The sequence below is a fragment of the Lepidochelys kempii genome, chromosome 15, assembly GCF_965140265.1.
Source record: "Lepidochelys kempii isolate rLepKem1 chromosome 15, rLepKem1.hap2, whole genome shotgun sequence".
Taxonomy (NCBI): Eukaryota; Metazoa; Chordata; order Testudines; family Cheloniidae; genus Lepidochelys; species Lepidochelys kempii.
Window position 1 is genome coordinate 13,192,430 of NC_133270.1, and position 22,019 is coordinate 13,214,448.

At 45.9% G+C, this 22,019-nt stretch overlaps 1 protein-coding gene across 3 annotated transcripts in view; it reads right to left on the reverse strand.

The window, feature by feature from the left end:
- The window catches only part of LOC140898613 (T-box transcription factor TBX6-like), a 24,244-nt gene extending 10,135 nt beyond the window's left edge, over positions 1–14,109 (reverse strand). Inside the window, exons 1-6 of one of the 3 annotated variants that reach the window (XM_073312667.1) lie at positions 13,138–14,109; positions 11,901–12,126; positions 10,767–11,034; positions 9,230–9,379; positions 7,795–7,871; positions 6,250–6,406 (exon numbers count right to left, since the gene is read on the reverse strand). In XM_073312667.1, coding sequence (XP_073168768.1) covers positions 6,289–6,406; positions 7,795–7,871; positions 9,230–9,379; positions 10,767–11,034; positions 11,901–12,126; positions 13,138–13,258 — 960 coding nt within the window. In that variant the 5' untranslated portion in view covers positions 13,259–14,109 and the 3' untranslated portion in view covers positions 6,250–6,288. The remainder of the gene's footprint in view (positions 1–6,249; positions 6,407–7,794; positions 7,872–9,229; positions 9,380–10,766; positions 11,035–11,900; positions 12,127–13,137) is intronic. The other 2 variants (XM_073312670.1, XM_073312668.1) reach the window with 2 other exon arrangements.
- Positions 14,110–22,019: the final 7,910 nt, after the last annotated feature.

Sequence of the window (22,019 nt, forward strand, 5' to 3'; positions counted from 1 at the left end):
TGACTCTAAACAGGAGCTGCCCCCAGCATCCTGAAGGGAATGAGGAGGGGAAGGCATATGGCATATGCCACTGGATATGGGATGAAGGGGAGGAGCAAACCCAGCATTTATTTTTGTCTCTCCAATGAGCTCTCAGTGCTTTTAACAAAACCACCTTTTTCTGGCCAATTTCATAGCATGTGAAGAGTTTTCAATGACAATTTCAACCCTCTCTCTGCCTTTTAGTAGCTAACACATAGCAGGACTTTGTGCTGAATTGGCCCACATGCATACATGTCACATTCACGACTTCTTTTGAACCACTCACATTCGGTATTGTCACAGTAAAGATCAGTATGTCAGCAACACTGTAGCCTCAGTTGTTGGGGTTGGATCCTATAAGATGCTGAATGGGCTGCACCCCCACTTCTCAGCTGCAGCTCCTAGATCGCAAACACCTACCCAACATCTTCTGTGCCAGTAGGCTTGCCAGGTTCCAAGTTACTGTCAGGAATGTTGAGATGCAATAGACGTTCAGATGAGGAGTAATGATCCTTTTGGGTAGAGGTGGCCTTGAAAGTCACATGTGTTAAACCTTGTCACTGCCATCTCCAGTTCTGCTTGGTAGCCAGAGGTTCCTTAGATATAGGCCCCGGTGTATGCCACAGTTTCATGGCTGTGGAACTGGCTGCAGAGTTATGTGCCGGAACATGAGCCTTCATTTTTGTATTAAAAAAAAGACTGTTTCTAGCCCTCATGGTTGTTAAGAGAATGTTAAAAACATGAACTGGGTGTAACTGAAGCAGCATGGTCTTCCTGAGTCTGCAAGCAGCCTGAAACAATGGCTCAGAGAAGTATGAACTGCAATACATTAATCTCAGTGGGTGTTACTTCTGAAACCTAAAAATAGCAAAGTTGGCATTTTAACTATTAATCATTTTAGCAGGGACTAATGTGCTTATCCCAAACTGCCTCCTATGCTTCCCCAAATGCCAAAAGACCCAGCTGCCTACACCTCTCTTGGCCACCTTTGATATTAGTATTCGCGCTGCATGCATGTATCTCTGGAAGAATGAAAATGTGGGGAGGGCCTAGAATTAATGGAATTTAATACAAAATAAACAGCCCGTGCTACTATCCTGACTATTCATTAAAATCATCCATTACATTTTTTCTAATGAATTAGACACACAATTTCCAGATTGCTATGGAATCCAGAGACATTGACATAAAATTTAGATCCAGCTTGCTGGTGGATACCCAGGGCCCTGATTATGCACACACAGACCCACCAGCAAGGAGAAGCATGCCCGCAAAGACAGAGCACACTGAATCCATTTGCCCCTAGAGGAGGTGGCAGGATTACTCCCTTTTAGGTCTGGAGCAGCAAACAATGGCACTAATGAACACTTCAGTATCTAAGCTAACTAACTAACAGTGTCCTGGCTAGACACTGACTTCAAACATCTCAGAAGGGACCGAGAAAAAAGAAAATGCAAAAATCGCTCTCTAAGCAGAGCAGACGCTTCAGCAAGAAATACATTTAGTGGACTGAGCAGAGAACTGGGAGTGAGGACTGAGAGATTCTATTCCTGATGTTCCCACTGACTCAATCTCATCTTGGGCAAGTTACTTAGGCTCTCTCTAGGGCTTGGTTTCCTCAAACATGGGGACGTGAAGCTAAAATCAACGGATGTCAGTAAAGTGTTTTGAGATCCCCACATGAAGTGCTAGAAAAGTGTAAAGTATTGTTATTATTCAGAAAGACTCCCCGGTGAGCAGAACTTTCCACATGTTGGTTCAAAAAAATCCAATTTCCTCTCATGCTGTAGCATAAGGAAGGGCTTCTTGACAGCTGCTTACTACAGCTCAGGTGATGCAAACTTTTCGTTTGATGATGAGTATTTGCATTTTTTTAAGTGGACAATTTTGGTTGCTATTTCCCGGGAAATCAGCTGTCATACTTAGGTTTGTCGCTTGTTAAACATTCTGTTCAGATGTTCATAGCCCAGACCCATGAGAGAGGCTCAGCAGCAGGCCGGGGTTTGTGGGTCTGCTAAGCCACAAATTGCATTGGTCCCCAAACCATCGAGTGTTCGCAAAAAGCAAAATCACTTTTGGGAAAACAAAACTAGCTGAAAGGGTTAAACACGCTGGTTGGAGATAGCCTGTTGGTAACAGCTCCATGAACTGTGAGGCAGTGTGCTGTGTCCTGGTCACCCCCCTGTTCCCACCCCAGAGGAGGCTGTATTTAAAAGGTGCTGTGTGTAGTTTGGGGTGGACTTTGGGACCGTGGGGTGAAAAGGGCTCATGCAAATGTAGTATAGTATATTACAGTATTAACTTAGGCTTTGCCTCTTCACAGGTTTGTGGATTGAGCTATCTGGCCAAAGAGTTATGCTTGTGAATTGGAGAAATGAAGCTGCTCTTCCCTTCTTTCCCCTACTCATATCCCCCCTCCCATCCCCTCTATAATATGCACTCACTTCTTCCAACTAGCTAGTTAGCATTGAGACAAGAAGGGAAACACTTAACGGCCACTTAACAGGGCAGGCTGAGTTTGTGCTCAAAGGCTACAGTCCAGAGTCAAATGCAAAATTTTGGGGCCTTAGGCTCTTTCAAGTTTTCACAGACTCCTGATGTTAGCTGCACTGTTTTCCTGTCAGCCTATTGTGTTTCCCAGACACTGCTCAGCACTCCGTCCCATTCAAATCCACAAAAACACCTTTTTGAAAGGACTTTACAGCTTGGATGGGACATGACAGCAAAAACAGCTTCACAACACAGCACCAGAGTAACCACAAAGCACAACACAGCAGAGTGCTGCTTTTCTTGCACACTGCATGGGAAAGCACCAGCATATTAGCGCACCTGGGCATTGTACAAGGAAAAGCCAATAACAAAGGAAGAATCCAATCACCTCCAAACCCAGTACACATTCATGTCATAGGGAGAAGGCTGTAGGTTAAAATACACACAAGGAAAAGAGAAGAAACATGGAGAGTATATACAACATGTAACTCAAACACTGAATACTGGGGGTTGAACTAAACCAGGACCCAGATCAAAACAAGCCCTGGGTATGGTTTTGCTGAATAAAAACCCAAACTGACATGGTTTTGCAAAACAAAAGCAGTTTTTAGGTTTTCACCATCTATTCTAAAAAAAAAAAAAGAAGGGCCAAACTCAGAACGACATACCCTAATCTTTTGGATTTTGGGGGGTTCAGATAAAGTAGGATGCTGATTTTATTTTTGTAAACAAATACGCTGTATTAGATCTATCTTACAAACAAGTACAGAATGAGCCAGAACTTGAACATTTAATCAGCTTACAAATTCATTAGTTTAGCTTCTGACATCAGAGGTGTACATTCACATTATACAATTGTTTCTGTATAAGACTCTACTATATCCCATCAAGGTTACACTCTCATAACATTACATTAATAAACAAAATAAAGGAGTCGATGGGACAACTCACATGCACAACGCTAATGCATATGCTTAAGATTTTGCAGGCATGGAGCGAAAGTTTGCTGGAAGGACTAGGAAGTGCTGTCTACAACATAATTTTATGGACTTACCCCACAATAGCATCATTTTTGGATAAAGACAATCAAGATAGCTGGGAAGATTATTAATAAAGCAGACATAAAATTTCAACCAGAAAATAGAATACTTGCGACAGATAACTGAAATACACAATTAAAAAGTAAAAAAAATACAACTGATTAGAAAGTTATGTCTAGCTGGGAAATACTTCATGGAAATTGGTCTTCCCACCCTCTAACACAAACTGGTTATAGTGTGTGTGGCATATGCAAGAAATGGAAGAACTCACACATAATTTCCCCAAATACGAAAAAGAAATTTATGTCCATCTTCCCTCCTTGATTAATTTAATGATCCTACTCATCACCCAAAAAGCAATGGATAACTGACATTTGTAGGGCATTGGTGTAATTTCTTAATCTCCAATAATGTGCTGTCTCGCAGCAAAAGGGAATAATACGAGAATGAAGTCATACACAATGGATTTCGATAGAGGGTACCTGTGATATTATCTCTGTCACTCAGGCTATTTCTACACTTAAAACGCTACAGCACTGCACTTGCATGGCTATAGCCTTTAGTGCAAACACTCACTACAGTGACAGGAGGAATTCTCCCATCGCTGTAGCTAATCCACCTCCCCAAGAGGCTCTAGCTAGTTTGACAGAAGAATTTTTCCATCAACCTAGCACTGTCTACACTGGGAGTGGGTAGATTTTTCACACTGCTGAGAGACGTAACTATGCCAATGTAAATTTTCAGTGTAGACAAGCCCTCAGGAATTAAATAAAAGTGGCTGCTGTTCTAAGTTTATTGTTATGATGGAATTCTTTTCCCAATATATTTTTTTATTATAAAAAAGAGGGTTCCATTTTTCCTCTTTGTGTATTTATATATGTAATTTATATTTTCTCAGTTAAAAAAAAAGAACAAGGCCTGACTGCATCTACCAAGCTATACAGCCATAGGATACATACACTGTATAAGAAAGGAAGCCATAATTAGATACCCAGAGAGAATACAGGCATTCTACAGGAGGAAAGAGTGAACCCAGGGAGACGGAGGATGTATACAGAATCCACAGAAGAATCCGACCTGAGGGACTGAGTTACAGGACATATATCTGTATCTTTCAGAAGAAGAAACTGAATGCAGAAGTAGACTACAAGGTGCATCCTAGATGACTGGTTCTGAAACTAGGAACAAAAGTTATGATGGGATACATATATTCTATAGGGAAGCTGAAGCCAGTAAAAAAGAGACATAAGATAAGTTCATTGTAGAAAGGAAGAACACTTCAATCAGAGTGGTCTCGCATATATAGTGAAAGAAAAAACCCATTCAGTTGGCTGGAGAGATTCTGAGCTGTATTTTCTCTCACACCAGTTGATCAGCCCCTGGTCGCAAAAATGATGTCTCCATCGGCAACAGAAATTCAGACAGGAATCCCTATGTGTTACCAGGAATGGAAAGTAGAGCCTGTCAGATTTCATGGATTCCTGAGGTCTGGCTGTGGGATCATACAGCCCATGAATTCCTATGCATTTGCATAGCCTTAAATGACTGCTGCTCTGTCTCTTTCATGAAGCAATTTGTTTGTATAGGTTCCCCCCCACCCCATCTTTAGTTAGTAAAGATCCTCATCCTTGTGATCACAGGCCTGGGTGCAAACTCCAGGCAGGAATTGCAGACCTAAGGCTCCCTCCCCCCACTCCAGTATATTGTGAAATGTTTATGACCAGGATCTTATGGCTCTGGAGGTGCTGAATAGCCTGTTTTCTCCAAGTCTCAACTCCTGATGGGCAGCTAGAGACCAACTTTTAGCCGGTTTGGTCCCTAGTTGTGCATTTTATTACCCAGTTTGTCTCTTCAGCTCACATTTGTAAACTCCCGAGTAAATTTCTCCCTGGTTAACACTCTGGAGCTCAAAGAACTTTTCATGTTTTTATTACATCCTTAGTGATTAAAGGGAAATTTAAACCTCAAAATGTCCCCTGCTGTGATTATAAAAGCACAGCATCATTTTGGGTAGACGTGTTTTGAAACAATAAATTAAAAATTAGCCCTCCTAAAGTGGACAAATGTTTTTAAGTTAAGTGCAGGACGTTATTAACAATAAATAAGTTGCAATTCCTTCATAGATCACTGGGTGGCATGTGAGCGAGTTGTATGGGCCGTTAAAAGAGGTAAATTCTAATTGGACTGAGGGCAGTAGGGGTGTGAAATGGATGTATTACACTAAAAATATTAGACTTTATCCAACTTTGTGTGCTTCTGGTAATAATATACCGTATTCCAATCTCACATCTACGTAAGGAATCACTAGCACAAAAGTGCAGACTACCCGTGTGTCTGTGATGAGAAAATGTATTTAACTGACCAGCACTTTAAAAGCTGCAATATTTTCTGCAATACGAACATAGATTTAAAATACAAAACAAATGTCTATAAAGTGCAATCAATGAAAACACTCAAATTCTGTGCTAAAATTCCAAATGGGAAGGTAGGAGAGGACTGAAATTGGAACTGGGTGTGGGGAGTTCCTGCTAGGAATGGCTTGTGTGCAGCTGTATAATTATCATTATTGGAGGGAAGTGGTTTGTTGTGGTAAATTATATGAAAAATCATAGCCTGGGCATAGTAAGAGCCAGCGTAAGTGAGCGCGGGGCAAGCTTTGGGTGTGCAAAGAAAAACTGCTTGCTTTATCCACCCATACCACTAAGCTTTGTGTAGAGAGCTGCTCCGTGGCTCAGTCTCAGTGGAGAGACCAGTATCCTTGCAGTGTGGCTACAGACTCATCGGTGAGGGGGTCACAGCCTGTCTCCTCAGCACTTCCTTGCTTTACCATTTCAGTACCTCTAACATTTTTCCCTCTAGAATGAAGGAGAAAAACAAATTCACCATCACACAGCATACAAAAATCGATTCAGATGCACATATCCAGGTATTCAGACAAATACACTGTACCTGCACCACTGTGAACACACATACTCACACCCTACACTGCAGCTCCCCCATATGTAAGGATGCCATTTGTACTTCTGCACACACATTTAGACATACTAGCAACAAGCATGGACACATACATAGACACAGCAACATGATTATTACTAAACACACAGACGTATTTCTTTTTATTATGCAGACATACACATGTACACACCCTCAAATACCACAATGCTCATATTCAGACAGATGTGTGAACAGAAGAATGCTGCTTGTTGATGTCTATGATTCTAGAGCTTACTCCAGTGTATTTCTCCAGTGCACGTGCACAGCTGAAGACAGTGAATGAGCTAGCAGGTTAAAGCTTCCCTTTCAAATTACTTCTCATTTATTCTCCATCCACACTTAAGGCCCTGACTATAATGAAGCTGAAACTGAGTTTAAAAAATCATGTTCAAATTTGGTTGTTTGTCATTATTTATTTAGTGTGTCTGGTTGGTAAGCATGATGCTTTACATTTGTGCCCATGCACAATCTCTAGACAGATGAATAACAGAGATGGCAACACCAGAGGCATAGGGAGGAAGAGAAGAATAACAAAAAACGGGAAAGAGAAGAGCTTGTGGGATAGTATTGTTGGATCATTATTACATCAGAACTGGTCTTTAACATGCTTTGTCTGGCTAGTGTGGATGGTTACAACCATATTTATAATTATGCTCAAGCTTGGACCTTTACAGGTTTCAATCATGGTTCTAACAATTTAAGCCCTATCCACACTGGCTGGTAAAACCATGCCAGGACTGGGTTTAAGGGGAACTCTTTAAACATGTTTCCCATATTCTCTTTAAAGACCAGTTTAGATAAGGCCTTTGTGGGCTAGTCTCTGTGACTCTGAATAAGATGTATCCCACCTGGATTTAGAATAACCAAGAGATGAACCAAAGCAGTCTCGGTTATAGCAAAGTTGAGAGCGCACTAGCCTTTTGGGAGGAATCGCCACTATTTTGCTACTACTGGTGGACTACTACTGCCCTAGTGGTAGCAATGGCAGGAGCACGAGCAGAGAAAAGGCACCCGTTTTTTTTATCGTGGTGTCCTCTAGACCTGCTTTAAGCAGGTCTGGCTGACTGACATGGTACTTAAAATGCTGGTGGCTTGTGTGTTTTGTCTATACCACTTCTACCACCATCTCTACTACTAATGGAGCTGCAGCTGGGGGAGTGAAATGGTGGGATATTTCCCCCATAAGTGTAATACAGACAAGGCCTAAGTGGTTTGGCATAAACAGGAACTGTTGAAGGAGGTTTCTTACCGGTTCTTCTTACAGCTGAGTCCATTCTCTCGGAACCCCTTCGCAAATGGATTGTTATCAATCTTCAGCTGGGTAACCTGTGATGGGGAGATACCAGAGGGAGAGAAGGAAATACAAAGGAGAGAGAGATGGGAAGGTGGAGACACAAAGAGAAAGGAAGGGAGGAAGAAAAATGCAGAAAAAAGGAAATAGAGGGAGAGGAAGAGAGAAAAGACAGAGGAAAGCATGAGAAAGAGGAAGGAGGGGTAATGAGAGAAAAAAGAGAAGTGGAGAGGAATAGAAAAAGGGGGAAGAATGAGGGAGGGGAGAGAGTGAAAAAGGCCATGTTAGTCACGTGGATATTCCCCAGTCTATTGGTGAAATGGCTTCAGAGTGAGACCATTCAAAAATGGCGGTTATTTAAGGAGCAAATAGGACAGGAAGGAAACCAGAAAGAGGAAAACAACAGAAACCTGGAAGATGAAGCTGGTGAAATCAGGGAACAATGAATGCTCCCCTCAAAGGCAATAGCCCAATATACAGTACATGCTAGAGTCAGCTATGGTGCTGTACAAGCTTGCCAATATAGCTCTGCCAATACACTCCAGTCCTGATGTTATTGCACCCTTGGCTATTCCTATACTGGGTCTTTCTTCAGCAAAAACCATGGAAAATCATGGAGTATTTTTTGTGATGTGGGCAAATGTCATTAGCTACATTACCAAACTCACACTTTTAAATTTGTGCTCAGAGCTAGGATTTGAACCGAGGTCTCCAGGGTGTTAACTAATAAGCTACCTTTGTGTATTTTTAATAGCTTTAGCACCAGAGTACCTGAACCTTTCATAGATTCATAGATATTTAGGTCAGAAGGGACCATTATGATCATCTAGTCTGACCTCCTGCACAACGCAGGCCACAGAATTTCACCCACCACTCCTGCGAAAAACCTCTCACCTATGTCTGAGCTACTGAAGTCCTCAAATTGTGGTTTAAAGACTTCAAGGAGCAGAGAATCCTCCAGTATGTGACCCATGCCCCATGCAACAGAGGAAGGCGAAAAACCTCCAGGGCCTCTTCCAATCTGCCCTGGAGGAAAATTCCTTTCCGACCCCAAATATGGCGATCAGCTAAACCCTGAGCATATGGGTAAGATTCACCAGCCAGATACTACAGAAAATTCTTTCCTGGGTAACTCAGATACCACCCCATCTAATATCCCATCACAGGCCATCGGGCCTATTTACCATGAATATTTAATTACCAAAACCATGTTATCCCATCATACCATCTCCTCCATAAACTTATCGAGTTTAATCTTAAAGCCACCATACCCTTAATTTCCACCTCTTAGTGCTAATACTCATTTTGCTTGAAGAAAGCTTTATTTACCCCTGAATTGCGCCAGGTTCACAGAAAGTCTCAGAGAAGATGGAAGGAGTCAGAGAAAAGCTACCTTGGAATTCTGATAGGCTGTCACAGCCATAAAAGTTGTTTCTGGGAACACAAAGGTGGCCACAGCATTCCAGGGCAGGGTGAGTGTATGTGCGCTGGTCAGCACCACATGGAATCGTGGTTGGTATTTGTGCATTGAATGCAATATAATCTAAAACCAAAGAGAGAACAAGCAGTCAGGAGGATTTGATAACAATGTTGAACTCTGTATGGCATCACTGTGATGAACTCAATGTTCCTGGAGGAGTCACCTGGAAAGGCTTCAGATGCAGTAGCATGTTGCACACCACCACTTTTAAATAACTGCTCATGTGTAGGTGGAATACAGATGACATTTGCTCTAAAGGGAGTGGAAGTGAATGCCACGCCACACCACACTTAACCTAGAAGGTTTGACTTAAATAAACAAAAGTCTAGAATGCATTTGAAACTTAGCTCTATCTATGGGCCTGATCTTACATTTGTTGGTTCTTTCCAACCTCTCTCTTCCCCCTCCGCTCCCAATCTCTTTGAATTGGGACCTCCTACTCCTGACCCACTTGCCCTTCCCACTCACCATAGGTGATTAGGGGTGGAACTTGTCTACTTGTGCTGTTCCATCTCTCTGGAACTTCCCGCAGAGCTGTACACTGAAGTGAAAACTTTCCTTTTCACTTTAGTGTAGAACTGTCTCCACAGCTGTGGAGATGGTAATAAGACAAATGCTACTGTATAGAAAGATAGTTCATATGGTATGGGATTGCAATGGGGGAAGAGGATCTACAACAAATGAGATGTTTTTAGTTCAACAACGGAAACAGTAAAGGCCAATGTACCGCAGGGTGCATATTGGAAAGTAACACATGGCAGAACAGGGAGGTAGCAAAGCCCTCCTCTATGGCTCGGGTGTGAACACACCTCTAGGAACAGGTCCAGGTCCAGTTCTGAGCACTTCACTACCGGAAATTTATTGCCAAACTGGAGAGAGGCTGGAAGGGCCATTTTATTAGAAGAGATTAAAATAGTTAATAGCTTGGTTAAGTGATGGTTATGGGGTGAGATAAGAAAGAGACGTGACAGTGTACATATAAACACCAAGGAGGGAGAGGAATAATTTAGGATGCTACAAAGGGGGGGCGGGTAACTAACAGCATAAGTAGGGATGAAAATGAGACAGGGAAAATTTAAGATGATCATCAGGAAAAAACGTCCAGGTGTTAGGTGTGCAACACACTTCCAAAAGAAGGGGTGGAAGCCTCATTGCGTGGAACTTTTAAAAGTAGCCTGAAGAAAGCAGCAATAGTAGGACTGTAGGGAACAAACCTGCCCTGGCAGGGAGATGGGTGAGGTATTCTAATAGGCCCTTTCATCAGGTATAATTCTGATTAATATTAATATCAGTTTTGGGCACATGAAAGAATTATTATTCTCCTTGTTGTGTATGAACAGCATGTCATAGCATTAGATGACTTCATAGTGCAGTGCTCCCTATAAACCAATGGTTTGTAGCATCACACATTTATTCTATGTACAAATGAAATGGTCAGGCCTCTCCTTACATGTTCACACTGCTCCAGAGTATTGTTGGTGATCTTGAGTCTCTGGAAGGAGACTGGTTCTTTCATCCAGTGACTGCCAGGAGCTGGAGAATCTGGATGGAGGTAGAAGTGACTGGGGAAATGGGGATCAGCTTTTCCAACTGGCTCCCAGTGGCCACAGTGCCATTTATACCGAGCGTTGTCCAAAGGTACAATATCCACCAGCATTAGGTAGAGAGAGTGAGGGTTCAGGCCGGTAACAATCACTTTGCAAGATGGGAACATACGTCTGCACAGAGGGAGAAGGAAGAGAGCAGAAAAAGATTTCATTGTACGCTTGATGTTTGCCCTCATCTGACGCACCAGCTCTTGTTTAGGGCCCTCACTTGAAGGAACTACAGTTCCTTGGGCGCTCAAGGTCCTGACTTTCTTGCACTGATAAATACAGGAGGCCAAATTCTCCCTTCAGTTACACCTATGCAACCCCCGTGAAGCTGTTTACCACCTCTGTTGAGGGCCAGTGATAATAGAGGGCAGAATTTGTCCCGCTGTGTGTAATGAAAATCGAAAACCCAGATCAGACAATATGCAACAGTCCATATCAGGATCTGGAGAGCTCACATAGGGCATATAGCTGTAAAACTATTTAAAAGGGGGAGTACTTGCCACTCCTTTGAAAAAACACAGTGAGGTTGCTACCAAAGGCCCAGCATAATATCCATGCTTCTGCAGTGCATCCCAACTACTGTCTTGGTCACTGTCCCTGATGACGGGGGTATTACTGCTCTTATTGGATCACACAACATGGGGCTTTTCCTTTAGTTCACCTTGTAGAGCTGTTGCCCAGGAATCATCTGACCCTCAAGTGAATGTTTTGGTCATGGTGGTGTGCACCTTGCACACTCAGAGCACACTTTATAGTGTTATGCTGGATGTGCGAACTCATCACATTCATCTGGTGACCCTGGTCACTAGTGGGCAGACACAGCACTTGGCTGGCTTGACCCAGAGAACAGGTGAGAGACAGAAAGGTAAAGTAGTAGCTTCAGCGTTGGACAGCAGATGGCACTGAAGGTGGGATGTACCTAGGGTGGGTGAGTGAGGGTGGAAAGTAACATGCCACAGACATTTTTGGTGATACAGGTTTGCTCTCACCTGCCAGATTTGGTGATGATCATTTCAGTGCCAAGTGTGTAGAACTCCTCCCACAGTGCTTTGTTCTCCAGAGAGAGATGGACCCTGCCATAGGAACCATTTATGGAGGATGGAGGGAAGCAGCCCTCATTATGGAAGGAAGGGAGTTGTGAGCTATGAAGGGGCATCATCTGGAATTGAGGGAAGAAGCCTCGGCATCTGCTGCATGGGGGGACAGCGTCACAGTCTCACAGGAGAAGGGGAGAAAAGCAAACGCATTAATGTACATTCTAGAGAGCAGCCCACACAGCTGGAACAAAAGCAGTCCTGCTGCAAATGGAACATGTAAGAGGAAGGGGAGAATCCCTGCCAGGAGAGCTGTGGCCCTTTACAGCTACGCCAGGGAGAACATCCTGCAGGCATGGTCACCTCCACCTCTATGCTTCTTGGCTGCAAGCACAGTGGGTCTCCTTGTAGGCACCGAGAGGCTTAGAACACCAACCCCAAATACTCTATTCCCAAGTGATCTGGTGAGCGGTACTGGCCACCAGTGTGACCGACACAGCAAGTTCAGGCTACCACCTTACTGGACTGCTACAAGCCATGATTCCTTCACATTGAGGGCAAATGAGCTTGCCCACTGAGTCTGTGACACAACTTCTGAGAAGCAACTAGTGGCAATGCTAGGAAAGACATGGCAGCACCATGTTAAGCTGGCCATACACATCAACTGGCCCTGCGCTGAGCAAGGCCACATTCCCCACCAACCATCATCTGCCCCACTTCCATTGACAGCGGTTTTGTCTCTCTCCTGGGTTCATTCACTCAAAACTATCTTTGCTGTGCTTCAAAGCAGCCCAGGATTTTCAATACAGCCCCAACGATACCCTGAGAATTCTGGGGACAGAGGGAAGGTAACATGGGAAAACTGAATGAAACAGAGAAATACATGCTCATTATTCAACCACTCAAACAGCCCCATTAAACCCGCTCTAGGGCCAGCATTTTTGTCTTAGAAGCCACACTACAAAGGGCATCCTAGTGCCAGTCTGAGTGGATAGAACCAGGAAGGTCACCCCAAAGTCTGCAGCGAGGCCTTTTGCTTGGTCTCTAGGAGAGGAACATGACAGAAATCTACTCAGACACAGCCTGGGTTGACAAAATCATGAACATATTCAAGCACAGACTTGCAAGATTATTTTAGAGGAGGCAGAATGCTCACAGGTTAGGATCCAGGATTTCCCGAGACATCTCTTACCTGGCATCAGCATTGGTGCCCTCTGTTGGTGGCCCAAGCTGCAGCTTTCACCATGCTGGTGCCTGTCTTGGCACTGGTGCCTTGAGCCACCGATATACAGGTCCCTCGAGGCATGAAGCATCGTGTAAGAACCTGGAGAGAGGCAGAAGGGCTTGGACTCCAGTGTTTGCCAAGAGAGGCAGGGAACAGCTTATAGCTTGTGCAGGCAAACTTTCAAATTCGCCACAGGAACAGAAGGGGTAAAAGAGGGAGAAGTGAATGAAAGAGAAAGAGAAATAAGGGAAAGAGTCAATGAAAGGAGGCAATGGAGACAAAATGATAAAGATCCCAAGGATGTATACTGGCAATGCAGGCTTCTCTCTGCCTTTAGTATCCTCTCCCTGAATTCAGGGGTCTTGCCATTGGCTTTTGTATCTAGCACAGGAATGGCAGTAAGAAAATCCTATACTTCCACACCTCATAATTCACAAAACCCCAACTGTTTGCCCCCAAGGGAGGCATGATGCTGTCTGAATGTCGCTAGCTTCATACTGCACTCCCTCCACCAGCCCTGCGATTGGGTGAAAGCTGACCGGTGGGTGCCACATTATTGAGCCGGCTGGCACCCAGAGAGGTTTCAGTTCTCCCAAGGTGGCTCTGGAGGGCTGTGGAGGTATTAAAGCTGGCAGCCATCCTATTAAGGCTGACAAAAGATTGATCCAGGGATGAATGAAGCTATTTTATTGTCATTCCAAAGTGTGATGTTTACAGGCTGCTCTTCTCACAGCTTTCAGAGAGCTTCTGATGGCTCTCCAGGGAGGAGGGGGCTTCAGTTTATGCCAACAACATCCTCTCAGTGCCTTTAACTCCAGCACAGCATCCAAGACTCACTTCCTCACCTTCCAAGTCTCAACAAATTCCTGCTAAGATCAGGCCCCTGGTTCCAGAAATCAAAATCCTCTTTCCTGTCCCTAGGAGCAACTGCAGCTGAGAAACAGGGGACACCCTGTAATGGTATGTCTACACTACGAAATCAGGTTGAATTTATAGAAGTCGTTTTTTTAGAAATCGGTTTTATATATTCGAGTGTGTGTGTCCCCACAGAAAATGCTCTGAGTGCATTAACTCGGCGGAGTGCTTCCACAGTACTGACGCTAGCGTCGACTTCCGGAGCGTTGCACTGTGGGTAGCTATCCCACAGTTCCTGCAGTCTCCGCTGCCCACTGAAATTCTGGGTTGAGATCCCAATGCCTTGATGGGGCAAAAAACATTGTCGCGAGTGGTTCTGGATACATGTCGTCAGGCCCTCCCTCCTTCCCTCCCTCTGTGAAAGCAACAGCAGACACTCGTTTCACGCCTTCTTTCCTGAGTTACCTGTGCAGACGCCATACCACGGCAAGCATGGAGCCCGCTCAGCTCACTGTCACCGTACGTCTCCTGGGTGCTGGCAGACGCGGTACTGCATTGCTACACAACAGCAGCAACCCATTGCCTTGTGGCAGCAGACGGTGCAATAGGACTGGTAGTCGTCATCGTCATATCCGAGGTGCTCCTGGCCGCCTCGGAAAAGTCAGTCAGGAGTGCCTGGGCAGACATGAGCGCAGGGACTAAATTAGGAGTGACTCGACCAGGTCATTCTCTTTAGTCCTGCAGGCAGTCCTATTATACCATCTTCTGGTGAGCAGGCAGGAGATGAGGATGGCTAGCAGTCCTATTGCACCGTCTTCTGCCAAGCAGCCAGGAGATGTGGATGGCTTGCAGTCCTACTGCACTGTCTGCTGCCAGCTAAAGATGTAAAAGATAGATGGAGTGGATCAAAACAAGATATAGACCAGATTTGTTTTGTATTCATTTGCTCCCCCCTCCCTCCGTGAAATCAGTGGCCAACAATCGTTTTGGTGAGGTCTGTCGGGGCACCTTGAAAACTTTAATGGAGATTCAGTCCTGCCTGAAATACCAGAGGGAGGGATACCTTAGTGGGTTGAGCACTGCCCTGCTAAACCCAGGGTTTTGAGTTCAATCCTTGAGGGGGCCATTCTGTGTGACAGTTGTTTTTGTTTCTCCTTGATGTAAAGCCACCCCCTTGGTTGATTTTAATTCCCTGTAAACCAACCCTATAAGCCATGTCGTCAGTTGCCCCCCCCCCTCCGTCAGAGCAACAGCAGACAATCGTTCCATGCCTTTTTTCCGTGCAGACGCCATACCACGGCAAGCATGGAGCCCGCTCAGATCACTTTGTCAATTAGGAGCATATTAAACACCACACCCATTATCCAGTAGTATATGCAGTCACCTGGCAAAGCGAAACCGGGTGACTAGGCGATGTCAGCGCGGTGACGAGAGTGATGAGGACATGGACACAGACTTCTCTCAAAGCACGGGCCCTGGCAATGTGGGCATCATTGTGCTAATGGGGCAGGTTCATGCCGTGGAACGCTGATTCTGGGCCCGGGAAACAAGCACAGTCTGGTGGGACCGCATAGTGTTGCAGGTCTGGGATGATTCCCAATGGCTGCGAAACTTTTGCATGCGTAAGGGCACTTTCATGGAACTTTGTGACTTGCTTTCCCCTACCCTGAAGTGCCAGAATACCAAGACGAGAGCAGCCCTCACAGTTGAGAAGCGAGTGGCAATAGCCCTGTGGAAGCTTGCAATGCCAGACAGCTACCTGTCAGTCGGGAATCCATTTGGAGTGGGCAAATCTACTGTGGGGGCTGCTGTGATGCAAGTAGCCAATGCAATCAAAGATCTGCTGATATCAAGGGCAGTGACCCTGGGAAATGTGCAGGTCATAGTGGATGGCTTTGCTGCAATAGGATTCGCTAACTGTGGTGGGGCCATAGACGGAACCCATATCCCTATCTTGGCATCGGAGCACCAAGCTGGCGAGTACATAAACCGCAAGGGGTACTTTTCAATAGTGCTGCAAGCACTGGTGGATCACAAGGGACGTTTCACCAACATCAACGTGGGATGGCCGGGAAAGGTACATGACGCTTGCATCTTCAGGAACTCTGGTCTGTTTCAACAGCTGCAGGAAGGGACTTTATTCCCAGACCAGAAAATAACCATTGGGGATGTTGAAATGCCAATAGTTATCCTTGGGGACCCAGCCTACCCCTTCATGAAGCTGTACACAGGCAGTCTGGACAGTAGTCAGGAGCTGTTCAACTACAGGCTGAGCAAGTGCAGAATGGTGGTAGAATGTGCATTTGGACGTTTAAAGGCGCGCTGGCGCAGTTTACTGACTCGCTTAGACCTCAGCGAAACCAATATTCCCACTGTTATTACTGCTTGCTGTGTGCTCCACAATATCTGTGAGAGTAAGGGGGAGACGTTTATGGCGGGGTGGGAGGTTGAGGCAAATCGCCTGGCTGCTGGTTACGCGCAGACAGACACCAGGGCGGTTAGAAGAGCACAGGAGGGCGTGCTTAATGAACCCCCCCCCGCCCCTTGGTTCACCCTACTTCCCTGTGAGCTAACCACACTCCCCTCCTCCCTTCGATCATCGCTTGCAGAGGCAATAAAGTCATTGTTGCTTCACATTCATGCCTTCTTTATTAATTCATCACACAAATAGGGGGATAACTGCCAAGGCAGCCCGGGAGGGGTGGTGGAGGAGAGAAGCACTGGGAGGGGTGGTGGAGGAGGGAAGGACAAGGCCACACAGCACTTTAAAAGTTTAAAACTTTAAAACTTATTGAATGCCAGCCTTCTGTTGCTTGGGAAATATTCTGGGGTGGAGTGGCTGTGTGGCCAGAGGCCCCCCAACCGCGTTCTTGGGCATCTGGGTGAGGAGGCTATGGAACTTGGGGAGGAGGGCGGTTGATTACACAGGGGCTGTAGCGGCGGTCTGTGCTCCAGCTGCCTTTCCTGCAGCTCAATCATATGCTGGAGCATATTAGTTTGATCCTCCAGCAGCCTCAGCATTGAATCCTGCCTCCTCTCATCATGCTGCTGCCACCTTTCAACTTCAGCCCTCTCTTCAGCCCTCCACCTCTCCTCCCGGTCATTTTGTGCTTTCCTGCACTCTGACATTGTCTGCCTCCACGCATTCATCTGTGCTCTGTCAGTGTGGGAGGTCAGCATGAGCTCAGAGAACATTTCATCGCGAGTGCGTTTTTTTCGCCCTCTAATTTTCACTAGCCTCTGGGAAGGAGAAGATCATGTGATCCTTGAAACACATGCAGCTGGTGGAGAAAAAAAAAGGGGACAGTGGTATTTAAAAAGACACATTTTATAGAACAATGGGTACACTCTTTCATGGTAAACCTTGCTGTTAACATTACATACATAGCACATGTGCTTTCGTTCCAAGGTCGCATTTTGCCTCCCCCCAGTGTGTGGCTAGCCCCTTCCCCTGTGGCTAACAGCGGGAAACATTTCTGTTCAGCCACCGACAAACAGCCCAGCAGGAACGGGCATCTCCGAATGTCCCCGTAAGAAAAGCACCCTATTTCAACCAGGTGACCATGAATGATATCACTCTCCTGAGAATAACACAGAGAGATAAAGAATGGATGTTGTTTGAACGCCAGCAAACATACACTGCAAAGCTTTGTTGTACAATGATTCCTGAGTACGTGCTTCTGGCCTGGAGTGGTAAAGTGTCCTACCATGGTGGACGTAATAAGGCTGTCCTGCCCAGAAACCTTTTGCAAAGGCTTTGGGAGTACATCCAGGAGAGCCGTGAATGCCAGGGCAAATTAATCATTAAACATGCTTGCTTTTAAACCATGTATAGTATTTTAAAAGGTACACTCACCAGAGGTCCCTTCTCTGCCTGGCGGATCTGGGAGGCAGCCTTGGGTGGGTTCGGGGGGTACTGGCTCCAGGTTCAGGGTGAGAAACAGTTCTTGGCTGTCGGGAAAACCGGTTTCTCCGCTTGCCTCATCATCATCTTCCTCATCCCCAAAACCTGCTTCCGTGTTGCTTCCATCTCCATTGAAGGAGTCAAACAACATGGCTGGGGTAGTGGTGGCTGAACCCCCTAAAATGGCATGCAGCTCATCATAGAAGCGGCATGTTTGGGGCTCTGACCGGAGCGGCCGTTCGCCTCTCTGGTTTTCTGGTAGGCTTGCCTCAGCTCCTTCAGTTTCACGCAGCACTGCTTCAGGTCCCTGTTATGGCCTCTGTCCTTCATGCCCTGGGAGATTTTGACAAATGTTTTGGCATTTCAAAAACTGGAACTGAGTTCTGATAGCACGGATTACTCTCCCCATACAGTGATCAGATCCTGTACCTCCCGTTCGGTCTATGCTGGAGCTCTTGCAATTCTGGGACTCCATCATGATCACCTCTGCTGATGAGCTCTGCACTCACCTGCAGCTTGCCACGCTGGCCAAACAGGAAATTGAAATTCAAAAGTTCGTGGGCCTTTTCCTGTCTACCTGGCCAGTGCATCTGAGTTGAGAGCGCTGTCCAGAGCGGTCACAATGGAGTACTCTGGGATAGCTCCCGGAGGCCAATATCGTCTAATTGCGTCCACAATACCCCAAATTCAACCTGGCAAGGCCGATTTCAGCGCTAATCCCCTTGTCGGGGTTGGAGTAAGGAAATCAATTTTAAGAGCCCTTTAAGTCGAAAAAAAGGGCTTCGTTGTGTGGACAGGTGCAGGGTTAAATCGATTTAATGCTGCTAAATTAGACCTCAACTCCTAGTGTAGACCAGGGCTAAGATTTCTTCTACCCTGGCCTACCTCCTGGGAATTCAAATACCAAGGCTCCCAGGTCCAGATTAAGGCTTCCCACACAGGTAGAGGCACCTGTGACATAGGCACTGATCCACTGAGAGCAGGAATGGGATTCAATAGCTTTTCATCCAAAGGGCTCTTCATAGGCGACACAGCCACTTTATGAAGCAAAGCGCTTGGTAACATGTAGCTGGAGAAGAAAAAGCAGCAGACCATGGAGGCCACTGGGAGATGGTTTTAAAAGTGATTTTTGCACTGAAAGCTTTCCGAGACGTTTATCATCTGTGGCCCCACAACCATACAGGTCTGATTCCTGCTCCTACTGAAGTGGCTTCAGGACTGGGCTGACGGAGCTGGGCAGCAGATGTTACATCAAGACTGGGGCCACCACAAGACTCCGAAGGAGAGAAGTGGGGGAGGAGAGGCTAGGAGGGCTCTATAGTTCCCCCCTCGAGTAACCCACAAACTGGTGCCTTTGGACTCTCTAGACACTTGTGCCCACAGAGGTTATCACCTACCTCCTGGTTCTACTTCCTGGCTCCAGTCATCTGAGTTGGGTCAAGTTACATGAAGTTAACACACTTATCACACAACAGGATCAGTATCCATTGTTATGGAGTGTGCCAGCCACTCAAACACTGGGAAAGTGGAGTGTAGGTTATGTACAGCTACACACTCCAATGAAAGGGAGGCTGTGTCCACACTGCAGTGTGTAGCTATGAGGCGGTGTAAGGCTCTGTCATGGGGAGGCAGGGAGAAGGGCTCGGCTGTGGGGAGCTGTGTCAGAGCCTTTTCCGCTGCAGCACTGGACAGCTCTGGCAGGGGGGAGCTGCCGGAGTCCTTCCCCACTACCTCCCCCTTGCCAGAGTCTATCACTAAGGTAAGGAAAGGCTACGACAGCAGGACACTACACTGCTAAAAATAGCGAAGACATGGGAGGCACTGCTCGGCCATCTTGAGAGCTGTGTAGGATATATACCTTAGGGCAGAGGTGGGCAAACTACGGCCTGCAGGACCGTCCGGGGAGGTTCGCCCCCGGCCCCTCCCCTGCTGTTCCCTCTCCCCTGCAGCAACGCCGCCGTGCAGGCAGCGGGGCAGCAAGCTCCTGCTGCTCTGAGCGGCATGGTAAGGGGGTGGTGGCGGTGTGCAAATGTGGTGGTGGTGGGGTTAGGTAGCAGGTCCTGGGGGCCAGCCAGGGGACAGGGGTCGGTTAGGGGCGGGAAGTTCCGGGGGACAGATAGGGGACAGGGAGAGGTTGGATGGGGTGGAGGTTTTGGGGCGGTCAGGGGTCAGGGAACAGGGGGGCTGGAGAGGGCGTGGGAGTCCTCGGGGCGGGCAGCGGTTTGGGGTGGGGGTCCCAGGAGGAGGCGGTCAGGGGACAGGAATTGGGAGGGGGTGAATAGGGTACAGCCTTCCCTACCCGGCCCTCCATACAGTTTCGCACCCCGATGTGGCCCTCGGGCCAAAAAGTTTGCCCACCCCTGCCCTAGGGCTCATGTCTCTACTCTAGTCGCCTAAGCAGTGCATCACCCTCTACACTGCTATTTGTACCCATGCTAGCTGGGCATGAAGTGTCTGTACTCTACATGCCGCCACAAATGTAGCTCTACCTTGAGAAAGCCATTTGGGTTCATGTTTTACAAAAGCAGTACTGCCAACCCAAGTTTCAGCATTGTGAATCAGCACCCCGCCCCCCAATCACAAGAGCAACTTAAAAATCAAATAATCCATTTTCAAGTTCTTTTTCTTTGCTTTCAGGTTTTAACCTTTAGGTTTCCATTTTTTTAAGCCTTTCTCCACATTCATGAGGGCTAGAAACTTTCATTAAAAGAACAGTAAACTCAGAGTCCTATGTACTCACATGGCTCCAAGAGTTAGAGCTTTATATTGCAATGACTTGTGATAAAGGAAGCAGGAGTTGGCAGCACTGTTATCAGTTTTTTAAACACCGATTTGCTGATTTTTAGCAATTTTTTCCTTGTACATTTATAAGTAAACTCTATTATTTTAATATACTGTATTTATTTTAATGGAAGAAAATCATCAGGCAATAACAGTCAAACCAGAACCGTTTGTCTAACATGTTCCTCTCCCTGTGAGCTTTGTGGAGTTAGACCACATTTGTATATGTTTTTCACAAAACAGAACCCCAGTCGATGAGGCTTGCAATACAAATCCTCCCCACCATTTGCTCTCTCTGTCTATAATAGAGGTGCCCTAACACTCGAAATATTTTTCTGAGACCCTCACGCAAACTTTGGAATGTAGATAAAATGGGATCCAGGTCTGAGAAAAACTTTTATTATGGTTTTGCTCTTACTGACTATCTGGAGCTTCCCAAGGGAGGGAATATCCAACCACATCATGGTCATCATCACACCTTCCTTCCATGACACCAGGGGTTACAAGCAGCTACTTTAAATGATTAATTATTTCTCTCTTATGAGAGAGACGATGAGACCAAAGTGGGAGTTCATGCTCAGTAACGGTCCATAACTGCTTAAAAATTACCTGACCATCTTGGTCTCATTATTTGTCTACCAGCTATAGGGAACTGAAGTTGACGCTGAAACTCGTATTTTAGTAACGTTATCACATAACTCTGTGCCAAATAGAATTAGCACCAGACAATCAACTGACATTTGATCAAGAAAAGTTTTGAAATGCAAGTGGAGTGAAAACACTGAAGGAGGTGACCATTTTAAAGCAAACTCCAACCAGTCCAAAGAACACTCCATTGTGTGCCGGACGATTCCACCCCACCTTTATTAGAAGACCCACATCTGCCACACAACTGATTTTTGTCAGTCTAACAGGTTTCATTGTAGAACTTCTGCCAGTCAGAAACCAGCTTTAACCCCCTCACCTCCCAACAAGCTTGTGCTCTTATGGATAAGCTCGCTCATATCTGGCTGAAGGACACAATAGGTCTCTTCTGAATCAATCAAATTCGGCAGAACTTCAATAATGGCAGAGAGGGTAAATCTGTCTCATTGTACAATGCTGCATCAGACAGAGTTATTAAATCAAGGTCAGTATTTTGGGTGCAAGGGAAAAAATCCTTATAACAGAGTAATATTACAGCATCAATGTCTCCTGCTTTGGAAATGTGTTGCTTTGCTGTTCATGTAGCAGCAGGAGACCAATGTGCTAATGCCATTGACATTTCTTAAACTCCGCCATCTGGTTTTGGACAACTGTCTTCAGGCAA